This window comes from Lynx canadensis, chromosome D3 (genome assembly GCF_007474595.2).
Source record: "Lynx canadensis isolate LIC74 chromosome D3, mLynCan4.pri.v2, whole genome shotgun sequence".
Classification (NCBI taxonomy): domain Eukaryota; kingdom Metazoa; phylum Chordata; class Mammalia; order Carnivora; family Felidae; genus Lynx; species Lynx canadensis.
In genome coordinates, this window is record NC_044314.2 from 76,077,206 (window position 1) to 76,091,698 (window position 14,493).

Below are 14,493 nucleotides of genomic sequence, written 5' to 3' on the forward strand. Positions count from 1 at the left end.
ACCTTCCGCCACACAATCCATTCTCTACCCAGCAGCCAAGAGCTTTCTGGAGCCCATCCCTATGTGCCACTCTTCTTGCTTCCCTCCGTAGGCCCTGGCCTCTGACGGACAAATAACCTTCCAGTTTCCAGGCCTTTGTGCATGCTGCCACCAACCCCCCAACCTCCAGGCTGTCTCCCCCGCCCTTCCCCCGTCAATCCTGCTCTCCTGTCAGGCCTCAGAGCAAATGTCCCTTTCTCAGAGAAGCCTTCCCTGACTTCCCAAGGAGTTGGCTGGGTTTATGGACACAGAAAGAATTCATATAAAAACATTAGCAAAATAATTCATAAATGTGCCTAGTCATTTGATTCACTCCTGTAAAAGACCTGAGGACAGGCCCGATCTGACTTGCGCACTGTTGAATATTCCATGCCTGACACTTAGCAGGTGCCCAATATTGCACAAACGAATGAATGAAGGAACGAATGAATTTCTGCAGACTGCCGAGGGTTTTTATCTCCGGGTCCCTGCGCTTCCCCTCCTGCGCAGTCGCCGGGCCTCGCTTTCCCGCCTGCTCAGCGGGCGAGCCCCCTGGGGCGGACGTGCCCGCGGAAGCGCGCGGCCCTGGTCCCCAGACCCGAGGGCCGGGCGCGCGGGCGGGGGCGTGCGTGCCGGGCGCGCGGGGGAGGCTGCCGGGGCCTCCAGCGGTCGCTCCGGGCTCCCGTGCCGCGCACGCGCACGCGCGCCGCCCCGCGCCCCGCCTTCCCCCGCTCCCCGCCGCAGCGCTCCGGGCCCGGCGCGCGCCGGCGCGGGAGGCGGGAGGCGGGTGGCGGGGGCGGTGGACGCCGAGGGGGAGGGGCGGCCCGGCCCGGCTCGGCCCGGCCGCCCGCGCGCGGCTGCTCTAGCGCCCCGGGCCCGGCCCGGGCGGCGGCGGCAGCGGCGGCTCTAGCCGGAGGCCTCGGCGGCGCCCGTGCGCCGCGCCGCAGCCATGGCCCTGGTGACCCTGCAGCGCTCGCCCACGCCCAGCGCCGCCTCCTCCTCGGCCAGCAACAGCGAGGTGAGCCCCGGGCCCGCGGCCCCGGCCCGGCCGAGCAGCCGCTGCTCCAGGCCTGGGCCGCGAGTGCGGGGCGGAGGGCGCCCGGGCCCTGCGGAGACCCCGCGGTGCGACCGTGTCTGGGCAGCCGGCCTCGGGTTACTGTGCGGGAGACCGAGAGTGTCACCCCGTCTGTGTGTGGAGCCGTGACCTCTGTTTGGGGGTGACTTTCAGGGAGACTGTAGGTGCGGGTGTGACCTCTGTCTGGGGGTGGCCCTGCGTGAGACTGTGTGTGTGTGTGACTGATCCCCGTCTGGGGGTGACAGTGTGGCAGACTGGGTGTGCCACTGGGACTCCTAGTTGGCGACTTTGGGAGATGCTGGTTCTGAGATTCGTGGCCCTGTGGCTGTTCTAGGCCCCTACCCTGCGATCCTGGCTGTGTATGGGAGACTGTGTGACGGTGGCCGGTCTGCTGGGAAACTGCACCCGCCTGATGCTGTGACAGAGGCCCCCCGGGGAGGGTGGGGGGAGGTGCCCCTGGGAATGTTTGAGATTGTTTCCCCGACTGCACGCCCCTGGAGGTCTGTCTCTCTGGGGCCCGTGTCACTGTGTGTCAGTGACTGAGTGAGCTCAGGGCGCTTGTGTGACTGGGTGTCTTGTCTTTGTGTGTGGCTGAGTCTGGATTTTTTTCCTTTTTGAAATGTCCTTCGGGACTGCATGTTTGTGTGTATCTGGCTGTGTGGCTGGGGCCGATTCCGGGGTTCCTGTAGTTGCACGGTGCATTCTGGGGGCTGAGAGTGCACCGAGGCACCCTGCGGGGTTCTGTGTGTCCCTGTGCCACCAGGCCTGGGTTGGCCGGCTCCTTCTTGTCCTGGAGTAGATTGGGGAATGGGTCCTCTGAGCCTGGGGCCTCCGGCAGCTGCAGGGCTGACCCTCTTGTCCCCTACTGTCCCACTTTCTCTCGGAGAACTGTAGCCTCTGGTCTACACTCCTATCCGTGGCACAGGCCGAGTGTTGGCCTAAAGATAGAGCAGCTGGAGGAGGAGTTTGGGGACTGTTTAGAGAAGGGAGAGAAGTCTGGAGGAGCCCTGCAGGCCCAGGAAGTGGACTCCCCAGCAGCTGAGCGATTCCAGCCCCTTCTCTGTAGAGGAAATTGATAACACGGAAAGGTTTGTGTGTGTTTGCGAGAGACCAGGAGAGAAGAGGAACCAGTTTGGGGGTAGCTCTTCAGCCTGTTACCCCAGGAACAGTGGGAACATTTTCAGAGAGGGGGCAAGACCGAACCCCTATGCATAGCCCCCTCTTCTCCAGGAGAGGCCGTTAATGAATTCTCTTGTCTGCAGACAGGATTCTGCAAGTCGATCGCAGGGAAAAGAACACGGGTGGCCAATTGCCTGCCACTGAGAATTCAGGCAGCAGTAACTTCTCTCCTCCCCACACAGACATCTGTTCTCCTCCATCATTCCGATTCATGCCGTCTTGCAGTTCCCAGAGTACTTCGAAGCACTTAATCTCATGTTCTCAAAACTATGAGGTGAGGGAAGGGTTCCGCTTCAGTAAGGGATTACGCAGAAGGCCTCTCAGCCTCAGTCTTGGTTTCGATTCCTGACCTCTTCCTGTCTGAGACACGGTTTTTTGTTTGTTTTTAAAAAAAATTTTTTTAAGTTTACTTACTTATTTTGAGAGAGAGAGAGGGAGAAGGAGAATCCCAAGCAGGCTCCGCGCTGTTAGCACAGAGCCCAGCACGGGGCTGAGACTCGTGAATCTTGAGATCATGACGTGAGCCTCAGTCGAGAGTCGGACACTTAACTGACTGAGCCACCCAGGTGCCCCTGAGACACGGTTTTTAAATTTTATTATCTTTTAGCTGAGATACAATTCACATATCATCCATTCACCATTTCAGACTGTACAATTTCAGACCATTTTAGCGCCTTTTAGTATATTGACAGGGTTGCACGACCATCACCACTGTGTAAGTGCCAGAAATTTTCATCACTCCCAAAAAGAACCCTCCCCCCTGTAGCCATCACCTGTGGCCCCCTCTCCCCGCCCTTACCCTGCTCTCCCCAGATTCTAGGTTTCCACTGATTATTTGTGTTGTCCCCATAGATTCACCCATTCTGGACATTTTGTATGAGTAGAATCCTACAATAAGGTGACCTTTTGTGTCTGGACTCTTGTCACTTAGCGTAACGTCCGCAAGGTTCAACCATGTTGCGGCATGGGTCGATACTACACTCCTTTTTATTGCCAAATAATATTCCACTGCATGGGTGAATCACGTGTTGTGGGACATTGGGGTCCTCTCCACGAGACACATTTAAAACTGTTCTACAGAGCGTTCTTTTTACCAAGCGCCAATGACCCGGTAAACGTGAGACTGAAACTCAACCGCCTTTTATTTACCGTTAGTAGAGCAGCAGCTTTAATTGCCCAGTGAACTAGCCGAGGTTGGGATGTTCCCTGGAAGGCGAGGCTTTCTTCCAGATGGAGTGAGGCGCAAAGAAGCAAGAGACGATACGGAGAGAGTAGGCACGTGTGCGTGGAGTCAGGAGACGCGGGTCCAGGCCGGCTGGGCCCCTGCTCTGACGTTCCTTCGGCCTTAGCTCCTGCAAAAGGGCTGGCTTCCCTCTTAACGTGTATTCTGGGCACATCCTACAGCTTTCTTCTCTGGAATAACTGACCTTACCTCGCCTTCATTTCACTCCTGGGAATCCCAGAGAACGACCGAGAATGAAGTGGCTTTGAGGTCTGTACCCCTAAATCACTTCCTTACTGCTCAAAATGCAACTCCTCCTCTGAGTCAGAGACTCCCCGAGCGGCCGTTTCCTGACTCAGCCCATTCGGCGTGGGAACGGGGAACTCAGCCTGACCGGCAAAGCAGTTCTCCTCTCTTAATTCCCCCCCCTCCCCCCATCTTCAGTTATCTCATTTATGTCATTTTTACTGTCAGTCTTATCTCGTTCCTCTGTGAGAATAAGCAAAGGCACAACAGCGGATAAATCAATAACTTTCAAGAATGGGTTGTAACATTGTTATTTTTGACAAGCGTTCAAGGTGACTAATATTTATGGGCAGATCTCCAGTCTCTTTTTCTTTGGGGGGGGTGGGGACGTCGGATCAGGGTTTCTCAACCTTGGCACTGCTGACGTTGGGGCCAGAAAATTCGATGTCTTGTGCATCGTGGCATGTTTCGCGTCACCCGGTCCTCCGCCCACTAGATGCCAGCAGCATCCTCTCAAAAAAGGCTCCAGATGTTGCCCGGTGTCCAGATATTGCCCGGACAATTGAGAAAAATTGTCCCCGGTTGAGGACCACCGGGTTAGACCCAACATCCTCTTCTAAGTTTGTGGTGGTGGCGTGTGAGTTGTTTACGCTTGGCTCTGGGGCGGAAGCTCCTGGCCCTGTGGTCAGTGAAGGCTTGCCTGAGTTTTCCACTTGTCTGTGGCGTAGGGAGCGTGAGAACTGGCCACGAGTGTCCGCTTCGGACATACAGGATCTTAATACAGTTTAGGGACTCCGGGACTCTCTGGTGTCTTTCTCCTCCTCTGTTGGAACCACCACCTCTGCTCTGTGTCCCTTGCCACTCAGGCCCCCTTCGTCTCGTGAGCTCCGTACTCTTTTCCCATCACTGCTGTCTTCTGTCTGGTCTCTGTCCTCGTTCAGCCTTGCATCTCTCCCGGGGCATCACTGCTTGCCAGGTTTCTCGTTCCTAGTCAGCGGGTTCCGGGGGTGCAGAGTTGTTGGAGGGTGGGGCGGGGGCGCTTATTTCAGTTTTCTCCTTGAAGGCAAGAAAGGGGAAAATGTCAATCGGGGCGTAAGTCCTAATTGCTTTCAGATTCTAACCCCCCTGGCCTTTAAACTTTTAGGAAATATCAAATGTCCATTTCTCTTGTTTATATAAATAAACCGATAGCCTAGAAAGTTTTATATTCAACATTGAAGCCTTTTTGAGAACCACCAAGAGCTTTTGAGACCCACAGACAGACAGGCTGCTCCTGGCCACCTTCCGTCATGAAAGACTTGCCTGGAATGGTTTTTCCTTTTTTTTTTTTTTAAACCCATGTGTTGGGGCTTAAAATGGTGTTGATCGCTCAGCTATGGCCTGGGTTGAAGGAGGAAATAGATGCTCTTAAAACATAGCCCCCCCCTCCCCTCGAAAAACAGGGTGAGATCCAAAACAAGCTTGGAAAGTTGAGAAGAGTGTGTTGAACGACGCCAGGCAGGAATAGTCCAATCAACAGGAATCAATGCACGACGGGGTGTTAGGAATGTGGGTAACCATTGGGAAGCCTGAAGATTCCTCCATGGAAGTTACTCAGAGGGACAGCGGAGCGGGGTTGCCAAGGAAAGGGTGCGACCGTGTAGAAAGAGCCAGGTGTCCTGGACACCTGTATCTTTTTCAGACATCAGAGCAGAAAATGTGAGACTCGTGTCCGCGGCTCATTGCCCAGTGGTGTCTGTGATGTGACGTTCTCTTTCTTTCTCTGTAGCTGGAGGCTGGCAGCGATGAAGATCGAAAGGTAAACCTCAGGTAAGCGGACTTAATTTTCATTCCTAAGTCTTTCTTCCAAGCAGGCTGAATACTCTCGTCCCTTGCCAAAAGAGAGAACCCTTGAAATAGAACACACCAGCTTTTTTCAGTAGAGCTTTAAAAATGATGCCCAAAGCACGTTGCAAAGGTAGCGCTTGAACTTTTGTATAGATGTTTAACTCTAAACAGCTTTAATAACGTCGTCGTTTAGAAAAGAAGGAAAATCGTGGCCAGAATCCCACTACCCCTCCTGCTTTACCGTTATGCACGTCTCTAGATAACTTCCTTCTAGATTTTACCTCTGCCTTTGAAAAAACTAGTCATGGTAATGTTCTCACTTTTCCATCCTGCTTTTGATAAGGTGTTCTTCTGGGGTAAGCACGTTGCTGATTTGAAACGGGCATCCTACCCCCTGAGTTTAATTCAAGGTGGGTTTTTTTGTGCTTGTGAGAAATCTTTCAGTACACTCTTTTTAAATTTTTTTTTTTTTATTTTCAACGTTTATTTATTTTTGGGACAGAGAGAGACAGAGCATGAATGGGGGAGGGGCAGAGAGAGAGGGAGACACAGAATCGGAAACAGGCTCCAGGCTCTGAGCCATCAGCCCAGAGCCTGACGCGGGGCTCGAACCCACGGATCGCGAGATCATGACCTGGCTGAAGTCGGACGTTTAACCGACTGCGCCACCCAGGCGCCCCCAGTACACTCTTTTTAAAGACTTCCTCTAGCTGTGGTCCCCAGCTGCTGTATCCCCTGGTAGACCCCAAAAGCATTTTTATTTTTCTTTGCCAAAAAGCAAGGCCGCCTTTTGGGTGTTCTGTTTACGGAAGATGTAGCACTCCCTTCTGTAATGTGTTCTTATCATATCATGCATTCTAGGCTAAGGTGCCAGTCTTAAACTCTGACTCTCAGAGTCTAAAAAAGTAAATAGAGTTCCAAGGCTATTAGCCTTTAAAAAAAAAAAAAAATGTCTGCTTCATCTTAGGAGGAGGAAAACTAATTGGAAAAGGGAGTGTGTGTTCAGAAACTGGGGTCCACCATTCATTACGGAGAGCAGGATATTCTGGTTAAGCTCACATGCAGAAGTGGTAAAAACCTGCTTTTAACCTGTCTCTGAAGGCTCTGTGTCTTTGAGCGAAAGGCAAGAAAACGCTTTTATTGTGGCGTGCGTTATTTCCAAAGATTAGCCTACAAAACCCAGAGATGTCTTATTTCAGTGTCTGGGCCCTCACTTTAACGTTCCCCTGGGGGACGATGACAGATTTACTCTGTCACTCGGGGCGTTCGGTTGCTCAGGGTCGAGGTCAGGGCTCCAAGGCTGGAATCAGCCAGACTCCCAACTGGGGGCAGTAACGGGCCGTGTTGTGGATCAGACTCGTGCTCGGCTCTCTTCAGGAGGCGAAGAGGGGAAGAAGTGCAAGTGGCTCTTGGGAGGCTGTCTGGGGGAGGAAGTGCCGGCAGAGGGGCCAGACCAGCAGCCCGGAAGCCTGTGCGGGCACCTCTCCTGCCCCAGCCTCCCTGCAGCGCTTACCTGGAGCCGGAACGTCTTCCACCCCTGAGCCCTCCCGTTTCTTTCGGGGCTCTTGCCCTGGACAAAGTATTTAGCTCTCTCACTTAGATTGTCTTTGGGGACGAAGAACTACTGTTTCGTTTTGGGTTTTTTTTCCAAATCGCCCTTAATTAGCAGACGGCATAGTGTCGTGAATTCTTTCACTTCATAAGAACTCACAAATAGCGGTGATCTGAAGATGTGTGCGCCCTGGGGGCCAGTAAAAGGCCCCTTTCTGTGCATGGTTTGGAGCTGGAGCGGACCTCGAGAAGGGAAGGGAAGTGCGCTCTGCACATTGCCATGCTTAATCCTCTCACCGGCCCTGGGAGGGTTTTCCCAGTTTACAGGGGAGGAGCCTGAGGCCCAGGGTTGCACGAGGCAGGTACTGTATTTGAAGCGAGGCCTCTGTGGCCTCCAACACCTGGGTTGACCATAGGACGCCGCCTTTCCGGAGACCGGTGTCGTGGTTTGCTGGAGTCGGCTGTCCAGGAGTCAGATGTCCAGGTGAGGGAGCCTGCCTGCCACCAGCCGGTTGGAGGCATTGCCAGGGCCGGGACCGGGGAGCCCCGCTAACTTGGGGCGGTGCCTCCTGGATGTCTGCTGCCCGTGGGAATCCCTCACCGCTGTTACCAGCCGGCCCCGCCACCCACCCTTGTGAGCCCTGGGGGACCCTCGCCTGGAGCCGGGGACCTGGGCTCTGAGCTTGTCCTCCTGGTTCCCTTCTCAGTCGCTCTTCCCCCACCTTGGCCTCACTCCCCATTTTCAGGCCAACGACTCCATCCTGTTGGCTTTTTTTTTTTCACTGTTTATTTATTTATTTATTTCAAGAGAAAGAGTGTGAGTGGGGACGAGGCATAGAGAGAGGGGGATAGAGAATGCCAAGCAGGCTCTGCGCTCTCAGCACAGAGCCTGACGCGGGGCTCGATCCCACCAACCGTGAGATCGTGACCTGAGCCGAGATCAAGAGTCGGACGCTTAAACCAACTGAGCCGCCTAGGCGCCCCTCCATCCTGCTTTCTTTTTTAATTTTTTTTTTTAACATTTATTCATCTTTGAGAGACAGAGAAAGACAGAGCATGAGTGGGGGAGGAGCAGAGAGAGAGGGAGACACAGAATCTGAAGCGGGCTCCAGGCTCTGAGCTGTCAGCACAGAGCCCATCGTGGGACTCGAATTCCCGAACCAGGAGATCATGACCTGAGCTGAAGTCAGATGCTCAACTGACTGAGCCACCCAGGCGCCCCTAAATGTTTATTTATTTATTTTTGAGAGGCAGGTTGGGGGAGAGTACAAGCGGGAGAGGGGCAGAGAGAGAAGGAGACACAGAATCCGAAGCAGGCTCCAGGCTCCGAGCTGTCAGCACAGAGCCCGATACGGGGCTCAAACCCACTAACTTTGAGATCATGACCCGAGCCAAAGTCAGACGCTTAACCTGAGCCACCCAGGCGCCCCTCCATCCTGCTTTCTAACCCTTGTAGCAGACAGGAGAAGCTGTGGTGGCCTGCTTTAAGCTCTGATGGAAACCCATTGACATCCATGTGTTCGTTTGCATTTTCAAGCCTTTGCTCCTCAGGCTTCTAGAAGAATTAATGGAATAGTCAGTTGTGTTTGCTCATCTGGGCCGGGAGGGGATTTCTCTGTGCTTCAGGTTGGTTTTGAAGGGTTGCCGGCAGGCAGAAAAACTGGGGACAGCGGGATATTCCTCTCTCCCCTCCCCTCTGTCTACCTTTAATCGAAAGTTCTCATCTTTGGGGCGCCTGGGTGGCTCAGTTGCCTGAGCGTCTGACTTCAGCTCAGGTCATGATCTCACGGTTCGTGAGTTCGAGCCCTGTGTCGGGCTCTGCACTGACAGTGCGGAGCCTGGAACTTGCTTCGGATTCTGTGTCTCCCTCTCTCTCTCTGCCCCTCCCCTGCTGTCTCTCTCTCTCTCTCAAAAGTGAATAAATAAACAAACAAAAAAAAAGTGTATAAAAGTTTTAATCTTTTGGGTCATCCATGGACTTCTCTTCGGCTCACCCGTGACCAGGAAATGGCTGAATGGCATCGGTGGGTCTTCTGTGTCTCAGCTGGTCCTCTTCCCCAGTTTCCCCTGGTGGCACCATCATTCAGGTCCTGACACCTCCCCTGCTCTATGTCAGACCGTCGTCCCCTCCATCCCTCCTCCCTCGGGCTTTCGTCCCCGCCGTCAGATGGACACAATCTCGAAGCACCCCTGGCCTGGGCTCCTTGCTCTGGTCCCACCTTTGCTGCCTTCCACCCTCACCCTCCACTGCTGCCCCTGCTCCCACCCCCCGCTCGCACGTGCTGCGTCTCTGTCCCGCTCCCTGGCCATGCTCCTTCCTGAAGCCGGTTCCAGTTGGCCACAGTCCTCACGGCGGGCTCCGTGCTCCCACCCCCGATGTGTGTGGCTTGCCCCACTCCGGCAGGTACCACACCCGCCCTGCATCGCAGGTGCGTGTGCTTTTGTCTCGTCCCCCGCCGTAGGTGGCCCTTGCCTTGGGGACAGGGCCTTAGTTCTCAGCCTGTGCGTGACATTTCAACAGTTTAAATATGTGCGCTCTGTTTTGACCCTGCGGTAGATCGCTCACCTGTATGAGCAGGAGCGAGGCGCAGAGGGGACAGCGTGGGGTCTGGAGTCAGGCAGACGGAGGTTCAGACCCTGGCTCCTGCCCTGGTAGCCAGGCTCCTTTACCTCCGCACCTTTACGACACCTCTGTGGGTCTCTCTTGTTCCATCCGTAAAACACATACAGCTGCGACCTTCCAGGGTTGTGGAGTAGCTGGTGCGGGGCTTCTCAGGCAGAGCCCGGCTCGTGACGGGCGTGAAGAACCATCACTACGTTTGGTCCTCGTGAGCTGTTGTTCATGTCAGTGTTAGTTCACGGCCCAGACTTAGAGGGCTTGACTTCCTGCGGGTGTGGTGTCCACTGTGTTCGCGCGGGGCCCCTCAGAGGGCCGCCGCCGTGGATGCCCTGTGACCCGGCTGAGTCCCTGTGAGATGCAAATAGGAAGGCACCTGCTGCAGAATCCGTGTCGTGATTCAGACAGTTTCTCTGAAGGCCTCCCGGGAAACATCTCAGGAGCGGCTCACCCCGGGCCCAGAACGAAGCTGACTGGTGCAGAGCAACCCAGACCCAGTTCCCTGCGTCCTTTCCCCTGCCCTCTGCGTGCGCAGGCTGCCGCCGGCCTCCAGCAGTATCCTTCTGGAAGCCGTGCCGCTCAGACTGTGGGAATTGGTGAGCAGATGGCTTTGCTGGCGGCGGCTCCTGGCTCCCTCGCCGTCCTGGGAGCTGCCTCAGTCTGGCATGAGCCGTAAGCGCTTGTGTGCCAGGCAGGGCCCCAGGGAGAGAATATGGTTGTGTTGTTTCCAGAGGGTGGATCGGGAGTGAATGTTTTTTTGTTGTTGTTGTTTCCATGCAGCGTTTCTAAGCCAAGCGTATGAAAGTGTTCATTGGAGTCCTTTTCGTTTTGTTTTCTTGCCTGCCCAAGCAGACGTTCGGGCCAAGGCAGTGGGACTTCGTTTTCTCTGTCTTACCTGGTGTCCGTGGCAAACTGCAGACTCCCCGCACCCCTGCTTTTCCCTGCGTGCTTTCTTCCCCGTTGGATCTTGACCCGGAGCTCCCCAGAGGACCCCACTCTCCTTATAACCATCCGGAGTAGGGTTGTACCTTCCCTCCCCCTGCCCACAGCATCCGGGGGTGGCCGTGGCCTCGCTCTGCAGACCGTGCTTCCCCGGCTCCGTTCAGCACCCTGTCTTTTATGCGTGTTCACCCTTTGGGGTTCGTCTCTGTCTTTCTCCACCGTTTCTTGGCCTGGACTTTATTGTTGATAGTCCGTCCAGTTAAATCCTGCCAAGAGGGGTCAAGTATCCCCTGCACCCTGGCTCTGTAGCAGGTTGCTGTATCAGTTCACAGTTGCCGTGTAACAAGCTGCCCCACACCTGGCAGTCCAAAACAATTCCCAGTTCTCATCTCGCAGTTGCCAGGGTCAGGAGCCTGGACGTGCCTCAGCTGGGTCCTCTGCGTGGCGTCTCACGTGCGGTAGTCAGGGCGTCGGCCAGGGCCAGGGGTCTCCTCAGAGGTATGAGTCCTCGTCCAAGCTTATGTGGTCCTTGGCAGGATTCCTGCTCTTGCAGCTATGGGAGGTCACCGTGGCTCGCTTCTTCGAGGCCGACGAAGAGAATTGGCCGCTGTGGAATCTCGGAAAGGAATGCAGTCAGAGGAGTGGCCACCCCGTCACCTTGGCCGTAGGTTGTAACCTAATTTCGGGAGCAGCTGTCTCCTCCTGTTACCTGGTCGTGCCACGCTCAGGAGGGGGGCTCACCCGGGGCACCTGCATCAGGGGCTGGGATCTTGGGCCATCTCAGAATTCTACCCACTGGTCTCGGCCTGTGGGTGCATTATGTCAAGGTGATGCCGACTGAGGGACGCTCGGTCCTCGAGGGAAGGGGCCAGGAGCACCAGTGAGCCCGCAGGCTTCGACTGCCACGCCAGTGAGTGCCACGTCCTTTCCTGTCAGCACCCACACGCTTGTTCACGCTTTCAGGCTTGGCACCTCTTGGATTCACTTCCACTTTGATGATCGTCCTCTGAAACACCACTGCACTGACCCTTGCATCTCTGTCCATGAGCTTCGGCTGTAGGGGACAGGCCTGGGTTTGGTTCCCACCTCTGTCATGTGTCACCTCACTAGGCAGCAGGCCAGATCGTCCACAGCTTGTAGGATTGTCGTCAGAATTAAATGTCATAACTCCACGAATCTCTTCACCATCGTAGACACTGTGCAAATGCCCCCTGCCTGTCTCTCCTTCAGGGGCCAGCTCCTGTAGGAAGAGATTCATGGCCCTTCCTTTTCCTCCCCACTTGCGTTTTTCTCTCCTTTCTACTTCCTCGGGACTTGGGACTTGAGACTTGCTTGGTCGTGTATTTACTTAAGTACATAAATGTTCCCCCACTGGCAGAGCCGGCTGCGTAATTTGTGGATCCCAGTACAGAATGAAAATTGTGGAGGCCTTTGTTAAAAAACGGTTAAGAATTTCAAGATGGTGGGAGCAGAGCTAACCAAGCGCGAGGCCCGCCTGAGCCCAGGGCCTTGAACAACACAAGGCCTTCCTTCCTGGGTTCGACCCTCACGGCGCCTGGCACGTGCCGGATGGGCCATCGAAGTCTCATAAATTGGCTTTCCTGCGTTCTTTTTCACATGGAGGAACTCAAAGTGTGCCTCGGTGACACGCAGGATACTAAGGACAGAGAGATTTTTCCTGCCGTTTCCCCCTGCAGTTTGGCAACACAGGCACTGTTAGGTACAGTGTCAGTACCCCTCTGTCCTAACCTGTCTGCTTACGAGCCATTCATTCAACAGATATTTATTGGGCACCTACTATGCACCAACCCCTGTGCGAGGAGCTGGGAATACAGCAGCGAACGAGACCCATCCCTGCCCTCACGGCCGACGCTCTGTTGGGGCAGACGAGGCAGGAAGTAAGTTAAACTAGCACGTTGCCAGCGTGTTAGTAAGTGCTGAGGAGAAAAAAGGAAGCAGGGACGGAGGTGAAGCTAACCTTCACACGCGCTCCACTCCACGAGTCGCCTTTTGTGCAGTATGTCATTTAATCTTCGCGAACATCCTGTAAGGAAGGCGCCATTTTGGTCTCCCGTTTGGAGGGAGAGCTTTGGAGACGTTAACTGGCCTAATTTCACGCGGTACAGAGTGGTAGAGTCTCCCTCAGGCTCCCTGTCTCTCTGCCTTCAAAACCTGTCCTCCACCCCCAAGTTCAGGAGCCATCTCTACGGGCCCTCCTGCCCGTGGTTTGGATCTCTCACCAGGAGGCAGAGACGAAGGAGTCCCCCCCCCCCCCACTCCCCGGAGGAACCATGGCTTTGTAGCCCTTCTTCCCACTTGGACCCTAGCAGTCTCACCATGAGCTGTGTGCTTTATTTCGCAAGTCGTAGGTCCCCCTGAGCTGCACTGAGAGTGAGAACTGTGACGTAATCCCCTTCCCAGGCGGTCGATGGGCAGAGCACCTGAGGAATACCAGTCCCAGCTTCTGTTTACTGGGTGCCGGCGGGTGCAGGTGCTGGGTTTGGAACCCTGTGCACTGGACCTTATTTTGTTGTCACCACAGCCTCCGGGGCGGCTGCTGCCCCGCTTTAGGAAACCAGGAAACTGCGCTCGGAAAAGGCAAGTGGGAGTCCGGGACCAGGGTTTGCATGCAGGTCTCTGTGACTCAGAATCCCATGTCCCTTTCTGCTCCGCCAGGTCCCTCACAGGAGTCAGGCAGTTTTGTGTTGAGCACATCCTTTCCTGTCCTCCCCCGACCCCACCCCCGGCTTAATAGTTGGTAGCTTCCCACTGACCCCCAGTTTTAAACACTGGGGTACACGAACTTAAAATCCTGTGACCATTATACTGTCCTGCTCTTCCCTTTAGATTAACTCAGGTGTTACTCCTGGTGTGTCGGCACATTTGATTTTCTAATCAGAATTTGCCCTTCAGTACGTGTTAAATTGTTGCTGTTAGAAAACTCATCCTAGAGGGGCGCCTGGGGGGCTCAGTAGGTTAAGCGTCCGACTTTTGATTTCAGCTCAGTCATGATCTCACGGTTCGTGAATTCGAGCCCTGTGTTGGGCTCTGTGCTGACAGTGTGGAGCCTGCTTGGGATGTCTCTCTCTCTCTCTCTCTCTCTCCCTCCCTCCCTCCCTCCCTCCCTCCATCTCTCCCCCTCTCCCCCTCTCCCCTTCCCCCTTCCCTGCTCATGCTCACTCTCTCTCTCTCTCAAAATAAATAAGTAAACATTAAAAAAAAAGAAAGAAAGAAAACTCATCCTCGAGAGGGGACAAACGAGGACAGAGGAAAAGAGGTAATTTGATTCTGCTGGAAGTTAATTAAACTTACTATTAAGGTTAACTTAAAATGAATTTTGCTCAGAGCCTAGGAGGTTTCATTAAACTTTCGAAACACCAGTACTTAGACTTCAAAAGAATGCCACAGGGCCCTGGTCTCATTCTTCCCACACGCCGAGCACACCCGGGAGCGCGTGCGCACACTGCGAATGCTCAAGCCAGCTCTTCCTTCGTGGCGGACGCTGGCGTTGGCAGCCACCCTTACGGTAAGTGGAACACGGCTGTTGAGAGGGAGTCAGAAAACCTGGGTTCTGTCCTGAGATGTGTCATCTGCTGTGCAACCTTAGGTCACTAAACATCTCTGGGCCTCCACTTACTCCTTGGTAAAGTGATGAGACAAGATTAGAGTACGGCCTAGTCCCGTGGTGCTCCGTACTTCTAATCGTTCGCTCTAGACTTGTAACAGACTGCCCGCTTTCTCCTTCATTCCGGCACCGAGGGCAAGGTCATGTATTTGTGGGGCGCCTAGCCGTGTCAGGGTCATGGTTGACCCTGA

The 14,493-nt window shown here is 54.7% G+C and overlaps 1 protein-coding gene across 3 annotated transcripts in view; it reads left to right on the forward strand.

Moving 5' to 3' along the window:
* Positions 1-925: 925 nt before the first annotated feature.
* Positions 926-14,493, forward strand: part of SSH1 (slingshot protein phosphatase 1) — a 64,753-nt gene continuing 51,185 nt past the window's right edge. The window contains exons 1-2 of one of the 3 annotated variants that reach the window (XM_030292518.1): positions 926-1,036; positions 5,509-5,549. In XM_030292518.1, the coding sequence (XP_030148378.1) occupies positions 968-1,036; positions 5,509-5,549 (110 nt within the window). In that variant the 5' untranslated portion in view covers positions 926-967. Of the gene's footprint in view, positions 1,037-1,178; positions 2,547-4,775; positions 5,550-14,493 lie in introns of those variants that run through there. The other 2 variants (XM_030292519.1, XM_030292520.1) reach the window with 2 other exon arrangements.